This window comes from Pelophylax lessonae (genome assembly GCF_965119305.1).
Source record: "Pelophylax lessonae genome assembly, chromosome: 13".
NCBI classification, from domain to species: Eukaryota; Metazoa; Chordata; class Amphibia; order Anura; family Ranidae; genus Pelophylax; species Pelophylax lessonae.
The window spans coordinates 111,771,047-111,795,787 of NC_138780.1; the positions used below are offsets into that span (position 1 = coordinate 111,771,047).

The window sequence follows — 24,741 nt, forward strand, 5'->3', positions numbered from 1 at the left end:
GTTTATTTAGTCTGCTCAAGTGTACACATATGCAATACTACTATAATAACAATGCCACAGTAAGAGTACAATTTTGTGTAGCCCTGCCCCCTGGGGGGTGGCTTGTTGCATGGGTGTCCTCTTCATTTCTTATTCCCTGAGCCTGCTCCAACCCATCTGACACCATTAGTTCGGTCATTGTGAATAACTGAGACCACAAGTGTTGCAGTAAATAAACAATTTACTGCTTTTGACTTTTATATGTAAAACAGGAATATGCAAACAGAATCAGAAATAGCACAGATGTTGCTAAAGGGATAGATCCTGAATTCCCAACCAAGGATTTAGGCCTTTTAGTTCAGCACTCAGGATCCAGAACGCAGGCCACACATACATTTGCACAAACAAATGTGTATGTATGCTAGAGGATTGCGCTCAGCAACGATAAACAATACTTAAAATAAGCTGAAGTAATTAGAGAGTAACCACAGATAAGAATGACTACACTTGGTAACTTGAATACAAGGTAAGCAATGTATCAATATTGGAACAACTATCAGAGTGCACTCTGTGTACTAACGAGGGCCCCCTTTATGATGAACTGCAATAGTCTCCTGAAAAGTGAGGCCTCACTTGTCTTCACCGGCAAAGAATTCCCAACAATCCAAGGGAAGTATTTATGATCCAAAAAGTGTAGAAAGGATGAACTGTATTCCCCAAAGCAATCAATAGTTGTAATCCACAGAAAAGCAAACGTGACAATTCCTTATGCGTCACAACAGGTTGACAGCCTAGGACTGGATTTAGGGCTTAAGGCCTAGCTCACCCACCTCGCACTATATTTGTATCTGCAGTGTCCAGTGGTTCAACTAAATGTTGATATAGCCTTTATAAAGTACACAGTCTATTTGCCCTTACTGGAATCAGTCTAGGTCTGTATTTAATAGAGATGCAAATACTGGATGTCTCTCACCCAAACCGGGAGATCCGCTTCCCTCTGCGACTAGGTTTCCGCTCTGCTCAGCGTCTCCGTCCGCCTGTCAGCCACCTTCTGCTCGGTCACGCCACTGAGACTCCTTCGCAAACTCACACTACAGGCTTCACTCCGGTGTCCGCCACTAGGCCTTGGCCTAAGTTCCTGCGATCTGCAGCAGCTCTTCCCCTTCTGTTCAGTGCACTGTCCTCGAGGCAAGAGAGCGAAGCAAAGTCCCGCCTCCCTTTTATATAACCACTCCCAGCAAGCTCCACGCGTCCTGTTGCTCCCTGGGAGAAAGGTCTTTCTATCTCAGCAGTCTATGATCCTGGCTCCTCCTGGACTATATCTCCCATAATGCCCAAGTCACTATCTTGCAGAACTTTAATAACAGTAACAATACAAAACCAGCCGTGCAACCCGGCTACATTTGTTTTTCTGTTCCGGTACAAGTGTATACATTTCCAAGGATTATAAAGTAGTATAGGGACCAGTATGCCTAAAACAGTTTGAATATAAATATACCTCTTAAACAAAGAGAATTAGAACCGTAAAAAAACAAAAAACAAACAATAGACATGACTGTGTTTTGCTGTAGTCCAACAAGAAATAAGTGGTTTTATACCCTATATTTCCCCAGTTGTAATAAATAGAGCACACACTCTTGCCTTTCAATATCACATATACCCATATACCACTGAGAACCATGATGGTAAATGGTCTGGTGTGGGGGGGGGGGGGGTCTGGTTATTTATTGGTGGGACACTGGTACACTAACAGATGTTTTTGTGCACTTGTACACTGTGACAGATGTTGATCGTCCACCGGCGGACACTGACAGATGTTGATGTCACAATGGAACACTATTGCAGATATTTTTGTGTACTGATGTTGATGGGACACTGTGACAGATGTTTTGTGCACTGGTACAGATGTGGGGACACTGTGGCAGATGTTTTGTGCACTGGTACAGATGTACAGATGTTCATGGGGACATTTAGACAGATGTTAATGGGACAGGGACAGCGGTAATGGTGATGCTTGGTGTACTGTGTGGGGATGCCTGCAGTCTGCGTTATCTGTGACAGTTCTCTGTGTAAAATCATCCCTTACACACAGAGCTGTCACAGAGACTGCAGAAATTAGGCCAAAGGCGATAATTTAAACAAGTGTATTATATCAAAGCAGATAAGCAAAGTAAAACTTGGCATCAAGCAATAAACAATTTAAATTTGCAGAACTAATAAATTGATTCTAGCCTTTCACAGGAGGAAATATATAAACTGCTTCAAAGTTAGTCCAAACTTTAACTGAGATAACTATTAATGAGCAAAATCAGACCCAAATAACTGTAATGTAATGTTCTTGAGTGGACTTTGTGGTCATACCCCAAATCTGTAAGTGTTCCTAAGTGGTGTACCCCTAATATGGTAGAAGCAAACATCTGGCGCCTTAAGACTAGCGTTGGCCAGCTAACGGTGGGGCCTTTCTGTCGGTGGTGCACAAGTGTAATTTATGTATACCTGCAGGGCTACCAAGTAAGGAGCAGTCTATGTAGAACTGGGTGGAGCAAGGGGTTAAATGTGGGTTCTCCTCTCCCCACTCCTGACAGGTCACATTCCACATGCTTGGCAGTTACTGTAGCAGATCCAGCCATCCCGAATTACAGAGGAAATGATATACTTTTTTATAAGTGGCTTAACAACCACTTTAACATTTGCGTCAATGGGAAATCTTGGTCTGCTTGACATGGCACTGCTCCTGGTCTTTAACATTGGCGTCTATTGGAAATCTTGGTCAGCTTGACATGACACTGCTCCCCAAACCATAAGTGACGGGGACATCAAATGTGGGGAGCACTAGGAGGGGACCCAGGACTACAACATTTTAAAACACATTCATACACATACAACACATAAAAAACATACATTTTAAAAGTGGGATATGCCTGTACACTACACTGACTGCACTAATCTGACTGAACACACTATCCACTAACTACCTGCCTAATCTCCATTGTCACACACCATACACAGCTGCCATGTAGGCAGCAGCATTATATAGTGTAGAGTGCAATCAATGCACTGTAAGAGCCCAGTGCATTATGGGGCGCTCAACGGCGGGCAAACTTCCCGATGAGCGCCTCATTTGTTTGTGTGTTCAGTGAACACAGGAACAGCTGATGCTCGAGTCCAACTTATGTTTCACTCAAACACACAGCCCATCCCTATTTAAAACTAAAGTTATGAGGTAGGAGGACTGCCCCTGGCAGAAAAAAGTTGTTTAAAATTATATTTTGCGTAAATGTTTAAATATCCTGGCTAATGCTCAGGTCTACATTACAAAACAGACATTTTAATTGATAGTTTTAATACTAGCTTTGTTTCTATGGGGTTCCTCCCCGCCCAGAATCTTTTTAAGGACTTTACAACTGCCCAATACAGGGAGCGGCCCGGCACTTCTAGACCCATGTATGTACTACCTGGCTGCACAATTAGTATAAATACTTAGGTGGATGTTTCCCCTCCTAAGTAACATGGTGACGGTAATGGAGGCAGCGGTGGCATCCTCATATGAGGCCTTGCTGAATTTTGTATATAGACAAACTGTACTTAGATCTGAGGGACTGGGATTGCTGCCACTGTCCTGTAGGATTTTTGCACAGGCTTCCAGGGTACTCGTGATGCTCTTCTGTCCCGGTCACCTAATGTGCACCTATGGTTTAACCTGATGTTACTAGACTTTACAGGTCAGAAAAGGGTCATCAATGGGCAAAATATGATAATAAATATACCTACTAACTGTATATTGATAATATTTGTGTTTTCTTCCGCGACTCGCAGCTAGAAAAGGGGGCACCAATCTCCTGATTATTGCTCAACTCGGGGTGGGGTGGGGTGGGGTGGGTGGGTGTTTCTCCCTGCAGACCATATTAAGCTGATATCTCAATACTACAGTTTCCTGACCTGTACTGGAAAGCTCAGAGGCAAACACAAATAGGAATGCTGGTCGGCTGTTCCAACAGACTTATCAGAAGAGTCATAGACTAAAGTCCCCAATACTTACCTAGCCACAGTTATCTCATCTGAAGATAAGGTGATTCAAATGCAATTTCTACACCAAACTAATTTCACACCACTGTGTCCATTCAAGATGGGGAAGAGAGATAATTCCATGCAGTGTGTCATAAATGTAATAATGTAGAGGGTTCATTAATACAAATGGTTTGGTATTGTGACAAAGTGATGCCCTTAAGGTCCAAGGTTAAATCTTTCATTGCAGACAGTTTTGACTTGCCCAATATTTGTAGCCCAGAGAGATGCCTGGGTCTGATAGACGATGAGGAATTGGATGCTGCTACTAAATTATTTCTTCATCTCCTGTATTTTTATGCACGGAATGCAATAGAGATCCAGTGCATCTGCACTGACTGGGTTGGTATTGCGGCATGGAAAAAAGTCAAACCTGCCTTTATATAGAATGACCTATGCAGATTGTGGTTGTCCTAAAAAATGTACTAAAACTTGCTTCAGATGGGTTGATTCACAGGACATCCTAGAATGCGCTGGAGAATCATGTTGTAAAAGGAAATTGGTGGGGAAGAGGGATGGCGCACTATGGTGTATGAATAAACCATGTATCCAAAGTCAAAGCACTGGCAATAAGTGTTGATAATGAAGTACCATAACAATTTATTGATGGAATTAAAAATAAACCAGTCCTGGAGTCTCCGGTATCACTCTGGGGTGCTGTGGGAGACCCATGCCTGGAAGAGCAGGATGACCCAATCGCAAAGGCGGTGAGGAGGGGGAATGTGGAATTGCGGGGGTCCAGAAGAACACCAACGCGGATCAATGCAAATCAGTGTGATCGTATGGGTACTGTGTACAGCCGCTACACAGACCGGATCCCAGATCCACCGCTGTTGCCAGAAATCTCCCCCTGTACGCGTCACCGGAAGTGACGACCAGAACTCAGACGGACCATGGACCGAATGTGGAGAAATGGAATGCAAGCTTCTGGTTGCCGTAACTACATGTTTCGCACGCATGTAGTCCATAGTCGATCTGAGCTCCGGTCGTCAGTTCCGGTGACGTGTACAGGGGGAGATGACGCGATCACACTGATTTGCATTGATCCGCGTTGGTGTTCTTCTGGACCCCCGCGATTCCACATTCCCCCTCCTCACCGCCTTTGCGATTGGGTCATCCTGCTCTTCCAGGCATGGGACTCCCACAGCACCCCAGAGTGATACCGGAGACTCCAGGACTTGTTTGTTTTTAATTCCATTGATAAATTGTTATGGTACTTCATTATCAACACTTATTGCCAGTGCTTGGACTTTGGATACATGGTTTATTCATACACCATAGTGCGCCATCCCTCTTCCCCACCAATTTTCAGAGTCTGCACTTCATCCTCTGTCAGGGATTTGGCAGCCTAGGTGTCACAATATACATTGGTTTCATCCCTCATATTACAGTCATCTGGTTTTATGATCCGATAGGAACATATCCAAGGGTTTAGTGCCAGGACAATTTTTTGTTTGATGTTGTAAAAGGAGCCTGTTAGGTGAAATATCTTTGCGAGGAAATGGACACCTGCCCTTACTATCCTTTAATAAACTTTGTATACTGGATATAACAGGTGCTATGCTGCAGGGTTTTACCACCTTCAGCTTCACCCAAGGCATCGGACATATGATTGTCCTTTTTATTTTATTTTTTTCATTATAATACTGTTTTAGACCACAGTATTCATTGTATGTTATATGACTACCATGCAATGGTGACTGGTATAGATGCTCCTTGTGTCTTCAGATTTGAGAAGTGTGTTGTTGAAAACCTGCAAATTTAACACTGGTGCTGTATCATTAATCATTCTGTAGACTTGACTGTATTCTGTAATCTGCTTGTGCTGTATAAAACATTGAATGTATCTATTCAGATAATGCATTGCCTGTTCGTGTTATGTGAATGGCAAAAAACTACAACTTCAATGTACAAGGCTCTTATAGTCCTTTTAAAGATCCAAGTGGATGTGAATCTTATCATCCAATATCTGTAATATAAAACTGATGCAAAAATACCTACTAAAATCCTTATGTTTTCGATAAACACATTGACTTATTTGTGAGTAGTGATCAAACTGGCTTTATTTCAGGGAGATCTACCAAAATAAACATACACAGGCTCTTAAAAAACATACATTTTCTATACATGACCTTTGCAAACAGAGTGATAGTCTCTTGTCACACAGAAGGCTTTTGCCAATGTAGGGCAGTCTCATCACCACAGATTCTTTCACCACTTTGATTTTGACCCCAAATGTATACATTGGATTCAGCTCTTGTATACAAAACCAGCAGCCAGCACTGGAGTTATCAACAGCATCTCCAACCCTTTCCTAATTTTCAGAGGTTCAAAACAGAGGTGTCCCTTTTCTTCTCCACTTTTTGAAATTGCAATGGAGCCCTTAGCCAGCTTGATTCATACTTCTTCCTTACTAAAAGGCATCTATGGAAACTCTGAGTATATACCAGGTACATCCTCATACACATATCCGAACCAGACAAATCACTCTTTCATCTGCTGGGATATTTTAAAAGAGTTGTAAAGTTAGAAGGCTTTTTTATCTTAATGCATTATGTGCATTAATATAAAAAGACTTCTGTGTGCAGCAGCCCCCTCAGCCCCCCTAATACTTACCTGAGGTCCCTCTCTGTCCAGTGATGGCCACAAGTGTCTCAGCCGACCAAGATTCTCCTTCCTGATTGGCTGAGACACAACAGTGGCACCATTGGCTCCCGCTGCTGTCAGTTAAAGTCAGCTAGCCAATCAGGGTAGAAAGGGGGGGTGCCAGGTTGGTGCTCTGTGTCTGAATAGACACAGGGAGCTGTGACTCAGCTTGGGTGCCCCCATTGCAAGCTACTTGCTGTGGGGGAACTGAACAAGAGGGAGGGGCCAGGGTCACAGAAGAGGGACCCAAGAGGAGGAGGATACAGGTTGTTCTGTGCAAATCCACTGCAACAGATCAGGTATGTATAACATGTTTTTTATTTTTTTAGGAAAAAAAAATGAGATTTTACAATCACTTTAAGGAATTTAGAAACAGTTTAGTACAGTAACAAACATTGTATTCCTTAGTGCACCACTGTGTCTGAATGAACTGGACTGAGGTGCAAGGAAATACAGCTTTAGGTTTGTCTGAGGAAAGACATGACAGAAAACTCGCAAATACCTTATAAAAGACATAAAATCAAAGTGTAGGAAGATTCACAACTAAACAGATGCTTATTCTAAAAGTCCCACTTGTATAAGTGCACACAAAGATAAAGCTTAGTATGGCACCATGTTTCTCAAATTGACAGGCTCCTGCAGGAACAGCTGTTCTCCCATCACCTTTCAAGCTCTGCAGTTTGGATCAATAACAGCAGAGTGTAGAGCTGTCATGTAATAAGCAGAAAAGTCACCTTTATTAAAACATAATATCCACTTACATGTAAACTTCAGAAGTAGAATATACAAGCCTTCTGAAAGGTAAAATTATAATCTCCTTAATCCTGTGGCCAGTGGTAGAAGAAAACCTTCAGCTGAGTCTTATAGGAAGGAAATAAATGTAGTTTTCTTACCATGGGAGGGGTGATGACCCTTATGATCTGGTGGCAGAAGAAACCATTGAGGTTTACAACACAGCTTTATAATTGGGCTGTTCAAATGACTGCTCTGTGAGACTGGCTTCTCCCTTCATGGGACAATGCCAGAACTGTATTTGAGACTACTGTGGTTTCATTTCATAAAAGTGTCCATAACCTTGTGTGTGGGAAAAGAAGTGCCATAGATCCTCGGGACCTCTAGGATTACCTTCTCTCTTTAAATTCAAATTCAGATTTCTAGGCTTTTCTAAATCTAAAGATTTGTCTAGATATCCCACTAGTCCCATCTAGCTTAACCCTACGCTTCCAGAGTTTGCTTCTATATCTAATGTCTCCTGCTAGATCAGATATGATAAGAATTAGGCTTGCTATATACGGTTCTAATCCTGCTCAACCAGCTGAGATTCAGTTCGTTAATGGGCAGGCTCAATGTACCAAGTTGATCGATCAATCAACTTGGGTACAACCAGCCTGCCGGATTCTCCTACAATTATCACTAGCGGCTGCCATAATTCTCTGCTTATTATCACATTCTTATTGTTTATGGTCAGTGCCTGTTGCAGTAATGCCCACTATTATGCGGCCAAATGTCTTGGATATGGCTATTTACTTTGACTTGTCTTTTTTTTTTCTTTACCTGAAAATTGCAATAAACTCATCTTTGAAAATAAGAAAGTAAATGGATTTGATATAGCCTTTCTGTAAAAAACAAAAAAAGCTTCTGATCAATCTATTCACATACACTTTAGCTAGATTAATAGCCTTTTTCACAAAAATTCAATAATACCTCTATTAAAAGCCAATGTAATTCACCAGTTTACCACAACTGTCACAAAAACATCCATGTTTTAACAGCTATTTGCTGTTATCGGTAAAGAGGAACTCTGGGCAAAATTGTTGTGACTATAATGAACATGGGTTTCATGCTATTATTTAGGCATGTAGGGATTATCAAGGATACAAACACCGTGGTGATTACAGCACAGGAAAGTATTTGTTACCATGGAGTGTTGTTTCCCTATTACATAAGTATGGGGAACCATTCTTTCTGTATGTGTTGGTTCCTACAATTGGCAGGAAGAAGGTGTTTGGTCCTCTCACTCTGGTGATACTATACACTGGAGAAATAACAGATGTTTGAGTCACTACTCTTGGTAGAACTTCTGCCCCCTAAGGTCAGCTGTGTTACTGAACACTGGTTAGGGTAGTCTACATTGCACCAGCACAATTGTTGGATACATTGTTATAAAGTGATAAAGGGAATTCAAAACTATACCCTTTAGTGCTGTTGACAAGCAAAGTAGTTTCAGAGCTAGACAGGCTCTACATAAAATAGAACATTATTTCTGGGAGATAAATGAAAAGTTTCTACATAGTACTGCATACATATGGTGCATGTTTGGCTATATGTCCTGGACATATACATATGCCATTGTCTGGAAACTCACACAGTAATGGCTGGGGAAAATTTGTGGAAAAATCTACAATTTGACATGCAAGAATTATACAGAATGACACATCTCAGATTTTATATTATCTTTAGGTTGTCTACAGGCATTATGGTCGGCAGCAGCTTTGCTTGTGTCTAGGTATAACCAACTGTTCTAGCTCCATTACACCTATATCACATTTTACAATGGTGAACTTTAAACAGTTCTAAAAATAGAGCTTATCATTAAACAAAAACCGTGAAATGAATTACTGGAGAGAAGAACTGTGAAAAAGGTTTCTGTTATCACTAGAAAAATCTTGTTTCAACTAATTAATTTAGCTGCAAAACTGCTTTAGTCTGCAGGACCAAAGTAAGTAAATGATTTTCAACATGCACCAATACCCATGTTAATGTAATTCTTGGTTATAAAAAAACATGAATGTTCTTACAATAAGATTCTTACTTTGTGTTTGCAGGAAGCAGAACTTGCTAAAGAACATGAGGACAACTCAAAAGCTGAATCGGAGAAAGCTGAGTAAGTTCTTTGAAATGTCTGCTCTGTCACCCTTCTATAACAATACATTACTTCTAACTCTTAAAACTATTTGTAAAATTAAGCTGCATATACTCAGTTATCCATAACTATCCAAATTACCCTAGAGTTATGGCTCATTATTTTGCATAAGAAGGCAACATTATATCCTAATAATAATGACAAGACAAAGGCAACATATTCATACCCTATGCATTATAGGTTCATATCTTCAGGTGATTGGATACTGGCAAAGTTTTGAGGGCACATCCTCTATAACACTGCCCAGTGAGTTTTTTTTGCTAGTGTCTGAAGTGATGGATCTTTTCTGCTTCATGGATAAATGATCTTCAATAGTTTATTATTTGTTATTTGTTATTTTCTTGGAATTATTCAATCAACCTTCTTCTAATTCTTACACCGAAGCAGTGCACAGTATATGGATTGGTGCACGGATCCTGCATGGCACTTGGTGCAACAAGTTAGAACCAGGGTGCTATACAGTACAAGGCCATGGCACATCACTACGGAAACTAGTTCCTAAAGACCCCTTTGGGGTATACCCACTGTGATGGGTAAAGCCTGGACTTTATATTCAGTCCAGCATTGTGGACAGTTAAGGGAAGGTCACTCTTTATCTCTGATTGTTACTGTGTAAATGGGTCCATGTTTGGAATATATTCATTTCATGTGCAAACTTTTCAAACTTGGTGCTAAAATTTCACCACTCAGAACTTTGCCTCAGGTGGATGACCATAAAGAGGAGAAAGGGTAACCACTACAGTATCTAAGTGTAGTATAAAAACAAATCCTTTTATTGGGCACATAATTGGTAACTCTCATGGTGAAGAACACAACTCGCATATTAATATAAGACACTGCCATCCTGGTCCTATAGATCCCGCTGTATGGGAAACCACAGCCACTTGCTCCATATATGGAGCTGGAGATGTCTGCCAGGAACCCAAAAACATCCGAAACCAGCCTGGAGAACACAAATGGCGCAGAAGTAGAAATGACGTCAATGCAGGGTGATGTGGCAGTGTATGGGCATTGCTACATATTACGGAGCATGCATACTTCTTCCTCAGGCCATGCATCAATACAGAGTAGAGCCAATATTTATGGGACTCAGAACCACAAGGCTCAGTGGTATCAATATTTCAGAAACATTAAATAGTCCTGTACTGTATATATCATGAAGTACAGTACAGAACGCCGGTCACCTTTCCTAACTCTCCTTCTTAACTTTGCAGCGCTTGTTACAAAATTTCCTCAGGAGAGCTTATTCTCAAAAGCTTGTCATTGTCCAATCACCTAAAGGTATGAGTTCATAATCCATGGTGTATGAATAAGGCTCTTTTTACATAAGTGGACTAATCAGGTCCACCTGTCAGTTTTTGTCAGTCAGTAAACGAACATGTGTTCGTTTACATCCACCGACATCCAATCCAGTCTGCTAAAAACAAACGGATGGGGATTTTCCTTCCATCTAGCAAATTGGATCAGAAGGCGGAAGTAAACAAATAGGCAGTCCGTTTACATCCCATAAAGGAGAGTGGGCTCTTTCTGTGTCCACTCTGCATTAGCAGGGAAGGCATGAACCAGCCATCCGCCTGCTCAGCACAAAGATCCTCCGCTGAGCAAGCAGACTGTCAGTGGACCTCGCCCTGCTTGGAAGGTGCCTAACTTATGTCCTAGTTATGCCCTATACTGTACTCTAAGATATGGAGTTTACAAGTAAATCAAAATTCCTCCTTTTCAATGGTGCATGTTAAAATAACTGCAGTGGGTTGCAATACCTTTAAAAAACAAAAAAAAAAAACAAAGTTCAAGGCCCATCAGCAGATTCTCATAAAAATGCAGATAAAACACTTGTTAAACATGATAAGATACATGGATAGGTATGAGCCTAGCTATTCTCACCATATACAGTACTTATTGAGATGGGCCAACCCAGCTTCCAACCTATCCCATATATATATATATATATATATATATATATATATATATATATATATATATATATATATATATAAAGAAATACATTTAAAATGTCCTGGTAACCAAAACAAGGTATTTTTTGTTTTCCATCATGATGAGTTCACTGCTTCTGAAATAAATTGTTAGCTTGTAAGCTCTCATGAGCAGTGCTTTCCTAACCCTCATGTCTTAATTTGTACTGTACCTGTACTGTCTCGTGTTATATTGTAATGCAATGTGCAAGCTGTTGGCACTATATACAGTATATCCTGTGTTATAATAATCATATTAGCCTACATACCAAAGAAAATGGTTTTGCAATGCTTCCTACCATAGCTGTCTTGTCTTTGAAGATGAATATTATAATGCTGTTGTCCTTATCCTTGTTTATACTGCTTTTTAGGTTACTGAAATGAAGCAAGCATTTGGCATTCATAGTACTCAAATTTAGCAGGGGCTAAAGCGTGCCCCCCTCCGGGACCTCTATGTATACTGACCCATTACTGTGCAGGGTTACTAGGCAGGGTGAGCTCTTTTGTCACCAAAAAGGCGTTCTACTGAAATGTCTGCCTAAGAGTATATTAACAGTCTTGATGGCCTAATAAAGAGTAACAGAAGGGAAAATGCATACCTTTCCATTGCTGCTCACATAACTAAAAACTTAGGCTTTTAAGGTCAATGTGATCTCTGATAAAGAAGAAGTTCTAATCCTCCCCAACATGTCTCCTGTGACCAAAAGCCTGCACTTTTGTGTATATGACCAATGCTGAAGAGAGTATAGAGCTGCTTTGCACCAGGAGAATGAGCATTTCAGCCCTCCTTTTACATTTATTTACAATGACAAGTCTGTAATATAGCTAGCTTTAAAGCAAAGCTGAGTTTTGCCCATTCAGACACAGCAACATATTTTTTTTAATACCCACCCTCTCAGCAGCTTGAACTAAGATTGGTCATATATTAGGAAATGTTCTTTCCTTTAACTGTGGGTTAATCACTCCTGCTGAAATATTGTATATTGACAGAGAGAGGTTTCTTCATCACCAGAATATGATTACTGCTGCTGGTTATAGCTGATGGCAGTAATAGTTAAAAAAAAAAAAAAAAAAAAAAAAAAAACACAGGCTGGTTGTTGTCCTTTTCTGGACTCTTTCCAGTTCCAGCACATCCTTCCTGAGGATGGTTGACCAAAACTGGACCGCATACTGAAGATGTGGCCTAACCAGAATTTTGCAAAGTAGTAGAATAATAGTTTTATCTGTTGAGTAAATACAGTTTTAATTACATTATAATAGCCTGCTAGCCTTTCTTCCTGCAGCTTGGCATTGCATGCTATTGCTGAGTCTGTAATCTACTAGGACTGCAGGATCCTTTTCCATCTTTGATTCCCTCAGATTTTTCCCCCTAGTGAGTAACTTGCATGCATATTAGTAATTACCATAAACTACCATTTTGTAAACATTGTACATGTGCGGCGATATGAGTATCAGCAAGTGTCGCAGATCTGTTTTCGTGTCTAGAGAGCTAACTGCGGTGTTAACCAACATACATGAAAATCTGTTTCAGTGTGCTGTATCTTAAATTGTTGTCCCTTAAGCTGGAAAATCTATACAGAGGGTAAAGCTGAGAGCTATTGTCATGTTCTGGTGGCAGCAGTGGGCTCAGAGACCACCTCTGTCACATTCAGGTGGCAGTGGCAGGTTCTAAGACTGCTATGATCACCATAACAAGGACAGGTACAGCCCTATTTAACTTAGTGACTGATTATGCTAAGCTGAGCACGTATTCCGTGTTTGGAGAGACTAAGGCAGTTATGAAAATTATATATTGTAAGCTTTTTTGCTATCAGTGACTACTTTCAATTTGCAGCATGGAGGATGGTGAGAAAAAGGATAAAGCTAAAACTGAGGAACAGTCTGAATTCTTGGAAAGCAAATCAGAACCAAGGAAGAAAAGGAGACGTGGACAGAAAAAAGAAAAGCCTGAAGCAATTATGGCAAATTTCCTTGCAGGATTGGAGATCTACCAAACCAAAATGCTAGTAAGACCATTCAGTCAACATTTGCATCTCCTTAACATTTATAATTTAAATTGAAATAAAATCTTATATAAATGTGTGTTTTCATAGCAAATGCTCAGGAAGAATAGGGCAATCTATAAATATAAACATATCTACCCAAATTTGGAAGTGCTTCCTACAACAATCAATCAGGAACAAACACTAATATTCTTATCATATTCTTATCAGCATTAATATATAAAAAACAGTTTTGAAAATCTATTAGTTTTCTAAAATATAAATGAAATAAATCAGCTAACACTGGCTACCATCTGCTAAATGTACAATGTTACAAAAGTAAATAACTGTGATGGCAGCAAACATTTTCAGACTGTGCAGCACTCTCCCTACTTCTCTCACCATCCTTTTTCTATCTCCTAGTTTCATAGTCCATATGTACCTTGAATTAATCTGATTTTCAGTGACCTATGTCAATGTCTTGGCAACAATTTATTTATTCAAAGTGAATATTTCAACTTAACTTTTCATAAAAGCTTGCATCACTTATTTTTAAACTAAATGACCATCAAAAAAAATTTCCCCGGGGGAGCAGAGTAAAAACATGTAGAATACTTTAAAGCTAAATATGAATCTAAGACTATCTTTTATACTTTAATCCTCTTTATGCTCTTTCCTTTTAGAATTATCTGGCAAGAAATTTCTACAATCTTCGATTCCTTGCTCTGTTTGTTGCATTCGCCATTAACTTCATTTTATTGTTCTACAAGGTAATGCCTTTTATATGATATACAGTATCTGTGCTATAGAGTGATCTTCAGTCAATGTACTTTAAGAACAAAATCTTTTTCTCAATTTTCTTATTCTATTGTCCTCTAGTGAGAAAAGACTTTATAAAGGCAGACATCTCAGTGTCTCTTCTCAAGACGAGCTTTCATCGTCCGTATCACACTGAAGCTCAGTTGTGCTTTATTCTTTCTCAGTCAGCCCATACGCTGCTCATTATGTTGCTTTGCTGCCAATCCATGTGCTAGAAAGGTTAAACAGAGAAAAAAAGAACTTTTTTTGTAGTTCCCAAATACTAAAGCTTGTATTGGCCTTAGCCTGGTATCTCAGGAAATAAATGATGTGAAGAATGAATAAGCAAAAAAAGTTAATAGTTAGTTAGCTAGTTAGGATGCTGATAATGCAAATAATATCATTGCTACATTAACATGTAGCCACATGTGATAAATTTAAAGTAGTTTTCTTTACTGTTCAAACACTTAGAAACCTATTTCTGCAGTGCTCAAATATTACTTGTTATCATTAGTTATTCCTCTGTGTTGTTAGGTAACTGAGGATCCAGTCAGTGATGACACATATAATGAACCAAATCTCTGGGACACATATCAGGAAGATGAGCAGGAATCAGAGGATGGAGCTGTTTACTTTGTTCTACAGGAATCCACTGGCTACATGGCTCCAACATTGCTTATCCTGGCTGTTATTCACACCATCATTTCTTTCCTCTGTGTTATTGGATATTACTGCCTTAAGGTAAAAATATACTTAAAATATGTTGTGAAGATCTAATTGACACATTGCATCAGATGAATGTATATTCATCATTGACTGGAACAACAGTCTGATTAGTTCCTAATCTAAAAATGTATGGGAAAAATATTTACTAGTAACCTAACCAAACACAAGCATGGACATATTTTACAAGTCTGATACCTCAAAACTCTGATGATAGGATGATAGAACAAATACATATTTTTACATATGGGGTCAATTCACTAATGTTTATCGAATGTGATAACACAGTCACATGACTTATTTGCATAAATTATTGCATGTGTTTAAATAAAAGTCAATTCACAAAAAAAAAAAAAATAATGATTGTGCAGAAATTACTGCAAAATGAAAAATGTGCAGGTAAACATCGCCAAAATACCATGCGGCAATCTCTTAAGTCAAATTCAAAAACAGAACAGAGAGTAAAAAAACATGCAATATTTATCACCAGGGTTTTGCTGGTGGCATAGCATAGGATATTTGTCAGAAACAGAGTGGGGGCCTTCCCCCCAATAGTTGGTAGCTAATGAGCAGGCTGTCACATCTTCAACAATGAATGACTGTCCGCAGAACCACACAACTGCTGGCCAGGGTTGTTGGAAAGAGGCTCTTGTCCCCATCAAACCCCCCCCCCCCCCATGTTGAGGGCATGTGGCCTGGTATGGTTTAGATATATATATATATATATATATATATATATACAAACCCGATTCCAAAAAAGTTGGGACACTGTACAAATTGTGAATAAAAACAGAATGCAATGATGTGGAAGTTTTGAATTTCAATATTTTATTCAGAATACAACATAGATGACAAATCAAATGTTTAAACTGAGAAAATGTATAATTTTAAGGGAAAAATAAGTTGATTTTAAATTTCATGGCATCAGCACATCTCAAAAAAGTTGGGACAAGGCCATGTTTACCACAGTGTGGCTTCCCCTCTTCATTTTATAACAGTCTGCAAATGTCTGGGGACTGAGGAGACAAGTTGCTCAAGTTTATGAATAGGAATGTTGTCCCATTCTTGTCTAATACAGGCTTCTAGTTGCTCAACTGTCTTAGGTCTTCCTTGTCGCATCTTCCTCTTTATGATGCGCCAAATGTTTTTTATGGGGGAAAGATCTGGACTGCAGGCTGCCCATTTCAGTACCCGGATCCTTCTTCTATGCAACCATGATGTTGTAATTGATGCAGTATGTGGTCTGGCATTGTCATGTTGGAAAATGCAAGGTCTTCCCTGAAAGAGACGACATCTGGATGGGAGCATATGTTGTTCTAGAATTTGGATATACCTTTCAGCATTGATAGTGACTTTCCAGATGTGTAAGCTACCCATGCCACACGCACTCATGCAACCCCATACCATCAGAGATGCAGGCTTCTTAACTAAGTGCTGATAACAACTTGGGTTGTCCTTGTCCTCTTTAGTCAGGATGACATGGCGTCACAGTTTTCAAAAAGAACTTCAAAATTTTGATTCGTCTGACCACAGAACAGTTTTCCACTTTGCCACAATCCATTTTAAATGAGCCTTATCCCAGAGAAAACGCCTGCGCTTTTGGATCATGTTTAGGTATGGCTTCTTTTTTGGCCTATAGAGTTTTAGCCGGCAACGGCGAATGGCACGGTGGATTGTGTTCACCGACAATGTTTTCTGGAAGTATTCTTGAGCCCATGTTGTGATTTCCATTACAGTAGCATTCCTGTATGTGACTCAGTGCTGTCTAAGGGCTCAAAGATCATGGACATCCAGTATGGTTTTCCAGCCTTGACCCTCACGCACAGAGATTGTTCCAGATTCTCTGAATCTTTGGATGATATTATGCACTGTAGATGATGATAACTTCAAACTCTTCTCTGAGAAACTCCATTCTGATACTGCTCTACTATTTATCGCCACAGCATTGGGGGAATTGGTGATCCTCTGCCCATCTTGACTTCTGATAGACACTGCCACTCTGAGAGGCTCTTTTTCTATCCAATCATGTTGCCAATTGACCTAATAAGTTGCGAATTGGTCCTCCAGCTGTTCCTTATATGTACATTTAACTTTTCTGGCCTCTTATTGCTACCTGTCCCAACTTTTTTGGAATGTGTAGCTATCATGAAATCCAAAATGAGCCAATATTTGGCATTACATTTCAAAATGTCTCACTTTCAACATTTGATATGTTATCTATATTATATTGTGAATAAAATATAAGTTTATGAGATTTGTAAATTAGTCCATTCCTTTTTTACTCACAATTTGTACAGCTTCCCAACTTTTTTGGAATTGGGTTTGCATATTGTATAGTGTATATCAAAGATCATAAACATTTACCACTAAGAAAAATTTAAATAGATATTAAACTTATTTCACCTTCACCATTTTTACTTGATATTACAATAAAGAGCAAGAGAGACAACAATGATGAAGTAACTACTTTTAACCTGATTCTTAAAGAGGATGTGAGATGATAATATGAATAACCGGATAAAGAGATTTCACTGCTCCAAATCCTAAACTTGCTTCTCAGGTCCTCTACTGCTCTGAGTGGCGGTTAACAAAGAGCTCAACCGAACTCTATGAATAACTCCAATGAGGGTGAAATGCGTCTGACGTGCTTGGCCTCGGATGGGGACTGTGTCGAACTTGATTGCTTTGATTATTTCTAATGGGATGACTTTTATGCAGTTTGGTTTTGTACTTTATCTTAGGAATAACCAGATGCCTAATAACATATTCCCTTTCATTATCTTCCAAAAGGTTCCTCTGGTGGTATTTAAACGTGAGAAGGAAATAGCTCGCAATGTGGAGTTTGATGGCCTATACATCACAGAGCAGCCCTCCGATGATGACATTAAGGGGCAATGGGATCGCCTTGTCATCAATACTCCGTAAGATAGGCTAATATTATGATTTACATATGGCATTATTATGAATATATTGTAAATATGCTTAATTTCTGCTCTGCAGTAAATAATCTTTAAAGAGGTTGTAATGCTTAATTTTGTTTCTTCATAAATAACTTACCTGCTCTGTGTAATGGTTTTGCACAGAGTGGCCCCAAACCTCATCTTCTGGGGTCCCCCGCTGGCGCCACTTGGCTCCTCCTTGTCTCCATGCACCATCATAGAAGGCCTATGGCTCTCGTTGCAGCCTCTCTGTCCTGTGAATGTGAATGCAGGGAGAGAACTGCTACAGATGAGCACAACGCTGGATTGAGTAAGAACTCAGGTAAGTATTTGGGGGGGGGAACAAATACTGGGACATTTTTTACCTTAATGTAGAGAATGCATTAAAGAATGTTTAACCCTTACCACCACTTGTTTTAGTATTAACAGTATTTTGAATCAACCACATCTATATACAGTCAGCTGTTCTTAAATTATGATTCAGTTCATTAAGATTTGGGATCGAACTTGAATGTAGACCACAAAAAAAAATAACTGAATTAGACAATTCTGTTAAATGGTCTGTGTTTGGGACCAAATGATTATGTTCATATTTCAAATACTCATGAATAGAAAAAAAATACCTTAGGAAAAAAAATTAGAAGTGGTTTCACCTGTAGCTTGTCTGGCAAATGTAATGCACAATGATCATGCCAAAAGTATTATACCGAGATTGAATGTATTTATTAGAAAGGAGAAATGGAGAGATAGCTTAATTAAAGCCTACATACATTGCAAATAATCAAAATCAGCTCTTCACTTTGCCGATGAAGATTCTATAGTCCTGCGATGTTCCTCCCTACCATTTAGAGATGAGATGACAGATACTGTACACTGAACCTGTTCCTCATGCCAATTTCCAGCCAGTCCTATTGTCGCTCCTCCTGCTGACATCATTATACCCGCACTGTAATCAGTGAAGGATCAGCAGCCATATCATTAAATGAGACATGACTGATGATAGGAGTGCCCATCCATATTCCAGTGCTGGAGAGTGGAGAACAGGAATGTTGGTTGTTGCAGGACTGTGGTGTATGCTGAGTTTTTTTTAGCAGCTAGCACCTCCTGTTGCAGCTATAAATTCATAATGGGGAAGAGGGGTGGTAAGTTTATTACTTTTTTTGTAGGCTGCAGTTAGTCTTTCAACCCTTTAAAACCCCCCCAAAAAAACAAACCAAGATATTTTCTTAGAAAACCTAATTTTCTTTATGTAATTCTACTTATTGCGTAACAAATTTTTTGCAACTGGGTTATTTCTTGCACTAACTCAAACCCACACTTTGATTATTGACATACTGCAGCTGTTTCGGTCCATTACTTTAAGTCATATTTTATTCATATGTTGTACTCACTGTATTCATTTTTGTTCATATTCATTCTTTATTCATTTAAGTGCTTTTCTATTTACCTTAGGCAGTTGAGAGCTTGTGCTATCCCATATACTGCTTTTGAGGCATGGCAAACTAATTATGTAGTTATGCAATTTTGCAATATCTTGCATCATGTAAGTTTTAAAGGAAACCTGTACTTAGAAAGTATGGAGACTGCCATTGTTGGCCCCTCCTTCTGAAATTTCCAGTTCCCCCATCCAATGGTTTCCGCAGTTTTTCAGTCCTTGATCTGAAATAAGTATGTAGATGAGGAGGTATTACTTCATTTTGGCTTTCCTTACCTGCATGCTTGTTTCAGGTCAGATTCTCAGAAAAAGATAAGATGCTCATAGGAGGAGAGAGCAAAGGGATTAGTCTGATGCTGATCCTTCACTGACCAGCAGAACAGGGTAGAGAGATGACACTATTGTATTCCCTAACTTTAACAGAAACTGGTGTGAAGCGACATTTCTGCCTTTCACACCAAAATAAGGGGCACTACAGCTTTCACTGTCTGCTTTTCTTTCTAACCATTATTATTATTGGTTATATCTGTTTCAATAAATGATTATTACTTAACCACTTGCCAACCGCCGCAAGTACATATACTGCGGCGGTCAGCCCCGGCCTGGCAAAGTGACGTATCGGTACATCACTAGCCTGTCACTGGCTTGTGAGCCAATAGCGGGCGAGAGCGCGCACCCGCTGAGGCACGCGCCCGCCCCGGCTCGTTCCCTAACAAGTCAGTGCGTGTGACCAGCGGACCCGATGTCCGCCGGTTACTCGCGATCGTTCGCCGGGAAGGGAGAAAGGCAGGCGACTAATGTAAACAAGCCGCCTGTCATTCTCCCCTGTGTAAAAATGGAGATCAGACGGTTCAACTATGTAGGACTGTTGATCTCTGTTTTTACACTAGTAGCCATGTCCAATCACAGTTAGAAACACGCCCCTAGGACACACTTAACCCCTCCCTCTCCAATACAGTTAACCCCTTCCCTGCCAGTGTCATTTTTACAGTAACAGTGCATATGTATAGCACTGATTACTGCAGTAATGTCACTAGTAACCCCAAAAGTGTCAAAAATGTGAGTCAAGGGTCCGATCTGTCCGCCGCAATGTCACAGTCCCGCAAAAAAAATCGCAGATCGCCGCCATTACTCGCTAAAAAAAAAAAAAATGACAAAAATCTCTCCCTTTGTTAGTAAACGCGATAACTTTTGCACAAACCAATCAAAATACGCTTTTTGCGATTTTTTTTACCAAACATAGGTAGCATAAAACAAAGTGGCCGAAAATGTTAAAAAAGGTTTACATTTTTTTTTTGGGAATTTCAAATAAAAAATTGGAAAAATATTGTTATTTTTGCAAAATTTTTTTGTTTATAGCGCATGATCAAAAAATCGCACAGGTGATCAAATACCACCAAAAGAAAGCTCTGTTTGTGGGAAAAAAAGGACGTCAAATCAGTTTAGGTACAGCGTCGCACGACCGCGCAATTGTCCGTTAAAGTTGCGCAGTAAAAAATCGCAAAAAACCCCCTGGTCAGGAAGGGGGTAAAATCTTCCGGGGCTTAAGTGGTTAAAATAAATTTGTCTTATAGTGAGCTGCTATGGGTGTCAAATGCACTAAGAATGACACATTCATTATTTTTTTATTGATTATTAAATTTTGTACAACTTAATGATTAAGCTAACGGGTAATTTTTTTAGCAAACATTCCCTAAACATGAAAATGATTTCAAGAGTTGTGTTAAAAAGGTTGAGAAATTCTATGTCATGTTGATTTACATGATTTCATTTGAACGTCAGATTTAGTTGTCCTCAGCACCTGAAAATGTTACCACAATTAAAAAAATAGCAACAACCAGCAAGTGGCAAGATGAAAAGTCTTGTAGAGCAATATCTTAACCCTTTTACTGCCAGGTCCGTACGGCGTACGGACTTACAGCATTGCCTGCAGCTGACCTAATTTCTCCCTCTCCTTTAAGCTCATGGTCACTTCAATGACCTTGAACTTATAACAGAATTGTTCAGCAGACTCTGCTGAAAAATTCTATAACTCTGATCAGTGGATTACAATCTGCTGAACAGAGTTATTAACTTAAAATGTGACTGCCCCCCATGCTGCCACTTCCCTGTCCCCGGCCTCTTCACCTCACGCCCGCTCCCTGCCACGTAAAACTGCTCCCCCACTCTCCTTTCCTATCCCCTTCTTGCCCCTTCCCACACCCGATCCGATCCCCCCGCAAACTGGATCCCTGCAGCTACCGCTAGAAGCTGGCATCCCTCCTCTGCCACTCCCGCCGGCTTCAGGGGCTTAGAGGGGATCACAGCATGTCACCCTCACAACTCTGATCACTCCCCTGTACCAGCCCCCGCACCCTTGGTCCATCCCTGCTCTGGCAGTATCCCTCCTTTCCCTCCTGCCACCTGCAGACCACCACTCTGTCCGGCGAGCTGTCAGCCTGAGAAGGGAGGGGGGGTGGTAGCGGTATGGGTGAAGCTGGGGCTTGGGGGGGCTTGGTAAACATGTGTACCAACCCCCTCCCTGTAGTACAGCGGACATAGGCAGCAATCACTAACAATCGCTCCTATGTCATATGACAGCTGATATAATAAACCGGGTGTTTACTATGTGTCAGACTGTCAGTTTATGGGAAAAAATCTGTCAGTGGCTGTTTTTCCCCCCTCCCCCCTAAATATTTACCATATTGATCCAGCGCTGTACCTGTCTGCCGGTTTTCTCTCTGCTTTCTCATGGGCTTGGCTGAGAGCAGCGGGAGCCATTGGCTCATGCCGCTGTCAGTCAAATTCAGTGAGAAAATAGTGGGGGTGGGGCGAGTCACACTGTGTTTGTCAATAAACTCACACAGCCTGGTCCAGGAACAAGCCAGCATGTGTGCCACCATAGGAAGCGGATTCCTATGGTGGCACACACAGAAGAGAAGGAGTCTAGAGCACAAGCAGGGGACCCCAAAAGGGGAGGTTAGGACTGCTTTGTGCAATACCATTGCACGAAGAAGGGTAGTACAACATGTTTTTTATTTTAGGAAAAAAAATTACTTTACAACCACTGTAACAATAATTAGATCAACAAGCAGCCACAAGCAGGCACAGCAATGAAGAGAACAGATGTGTTTCATCCCACATCTGTGAGGCATTGACTGGATGTTGTATGATTCAGAACAAGAAGTTGCCTTCCCTTCTTGCGAATAGGGACAAGCTAGGTGAATTGAATTGTGTAAATTAGAGAGTCAGTCAGCTGTGACACTACAAACTGCAGCCACAGGATGTGAGTCCAACATTACAAGGTAAATGACACAGGGAATATAACTACACTAATACCCAGTTAAAACAACAAAAAAGTGCACAGTACCGTTAAAGATTTACAAGATGATTTAAGGTTGAATAATACAGATAATATGTAATATATGGTAATGATTTTCATAGCAGCTACATTTAGATGTGCAGAAACAACATATACAGTAAATTAAAAAAAAATGGATAAAGCCCAGCCTGTTGAGGTGTACAATATACAGGAATAAAGGACCAAAACAAAAAGTAAGTTTAGTGTAGGCTAACAGTGTTTGCCTTGTCAGATAGCTGTAATAGAAAATAATGCCTTTGGTCAAACTGTATGATTGCCTGAAGAGGTGCATTTTAAGGGTAGGTTTAAGAGTTATAGAGTGCACAATGGCATATAGAAGCTAGAATGGAATGGGTAAAATTTGTGAGAACCATATACTAAAAGACATTCAGTGCAGAGGATCAAACCCTAGTAGAAGTATTGCAAGCTGAACATTAATGTCAAACCTCTAAACCAGGGCATACAATAAAAAACAAATAGTGCAGTGCAAAAAGATAAGCCATGGACAAATATGAGCAAACTTCTCAAAACAAGTTCATACATAAAGCCCAAATGTCCCTTAAATCGAAAACCCAGATCCAGCTGATCAGTGCAGAAAGAAGTAGGAACTCCAGGTGACAAGTCCCTTCACCAACAGCAACACACCGCTCTCACCTCATCCACAGACCCCTGTGTTACCAGTAGGTCATAAGCACTTTTCCCCTTAAATGGGATCACAGTGTATGCAGCAGCGGTGACTTCAGACTCTTGTCAGGTAGATAAGGGTAACGGGACCTCCTAGACAGCCACTCATGCATGTTTAAACATGTGTATTCCAAAGAAAACACTTTTATTGTAATAAAACTCACAAGAACATCCTCTTAGTAAACAACGTATAAGAGATATCACAATGTCGGTATGACATGCCGGCCGAGCAGAAAAGTAGCGGGTGACTTGCAGCTCTGCAACTCCTCCTCCCATATGCGTTACGTTCTACAGGACTTAGTCAGTGGGGTTGGAGTCACACGGTCACCCTTCTCTCTCATGCATGGCGGGCTCGAATGGAAACCACAGAGCCTGCTGCGCCCATTATGGCCTTTAATGGTGGCACATGGGAATCAAGGTCCACTCTTGTACCCACAGTATCAAAACGCAGTAACAGGCCACCATGGTAACACAGACATCTCCAATAAGGCCAGTACGACCTCTAGTGGCGGCATATCAGAGCAACGCTCTCTCATATATACCACTAAAAAACCTATAAAAATAAAAGTTAAAATTAAAAATGGCCATAACTAAACCTCAGGGATCAGAAAATTGCCCAAAAGGAATAAAAGTGGCCATCTGATATGCACCCGTGGCTATCCTTTACACAATCTCTTACATCAATAATCAACAATAAAAAACCTAAAAAAAATGATCTATCAGATATAAAAAAGTGTAAGTCGAATTCAACATTCAACCCTGAGGGTACCAGTAACCCCATTTCATAAATCCAGAATGACTCTCTTTGATTAAGTTGCCTAATAAAATTCCCACCCCTCCAGTGCTTGTTCACACTCTCTTCCCCAAAATCTCAATCTCTCGGATCCCTATTATGATGGTGTCTGAAGTGTTTTAGAGCCTTTTTTGATATTGTTCACGTGTTCCACTATTCTTACCTGTCTCCGTAGCAGAAAACTCTTTTCATTTTCTGATATTACATTTTAAACTTTTACAAGCCGGACACCTACCACATGCATAAAAACCCGATAAGAAAGAGAATAATTTATTCTACTCCTGAACCGGAGGGTCAACAGGCCCCAAAGCAATCTTATCCCTCAGGGTTGGTGCCCTTCTGTATATAAAATGTAGGCAGGTTGGCAATACGGGACCCAAAATTCTATCCCTCAATAAAATTGTTAACCAATTTAGTATGTTTGTTTTACCAAAGTTGCGGGCCAACACAATGGGATATAT

The 24,741-nt window shown here is 40.2% G+C and overlaps 1 protein-coding gene across 7 annotated transcripts in view; it reads left to right on the top strand.

The window, feature by feature from the left end:
• The window catches only part of LOC309569543 (ryanodine receptor 3), a 1,308,933-nt gene that overhangs the window by 1,235,665 nt on the left and 48,527 nt on the right, over nt 1-24,741 (top strand). For all 7 annotated transcript variants that reach the window (XM_082275412.1, XM_082275411.1, XM_082275414.1 and 4 more), the window contains 5 exons: nt 9,516-9,574; nt 13,421-13,592; nt 14,252-14,338; nt 14,901-15,107; nt 17,880-18,010. In XM_082275412.1, the coding sequence (XP_082131538.1) occupies nt 9,516-9,574; nt 13,421-13,592; nt 14,252-14,338; nt 14,901-15,107; nt 17,880-18,010 (656 nt within the window). The remainder of the gene's footprint in view (nt 1-9,515; nt 9,575-13,420; nt 13,593-14,251; nt 14,339-14,900; nt 15,108-17,879; nt 18,011-24,741) is intronic.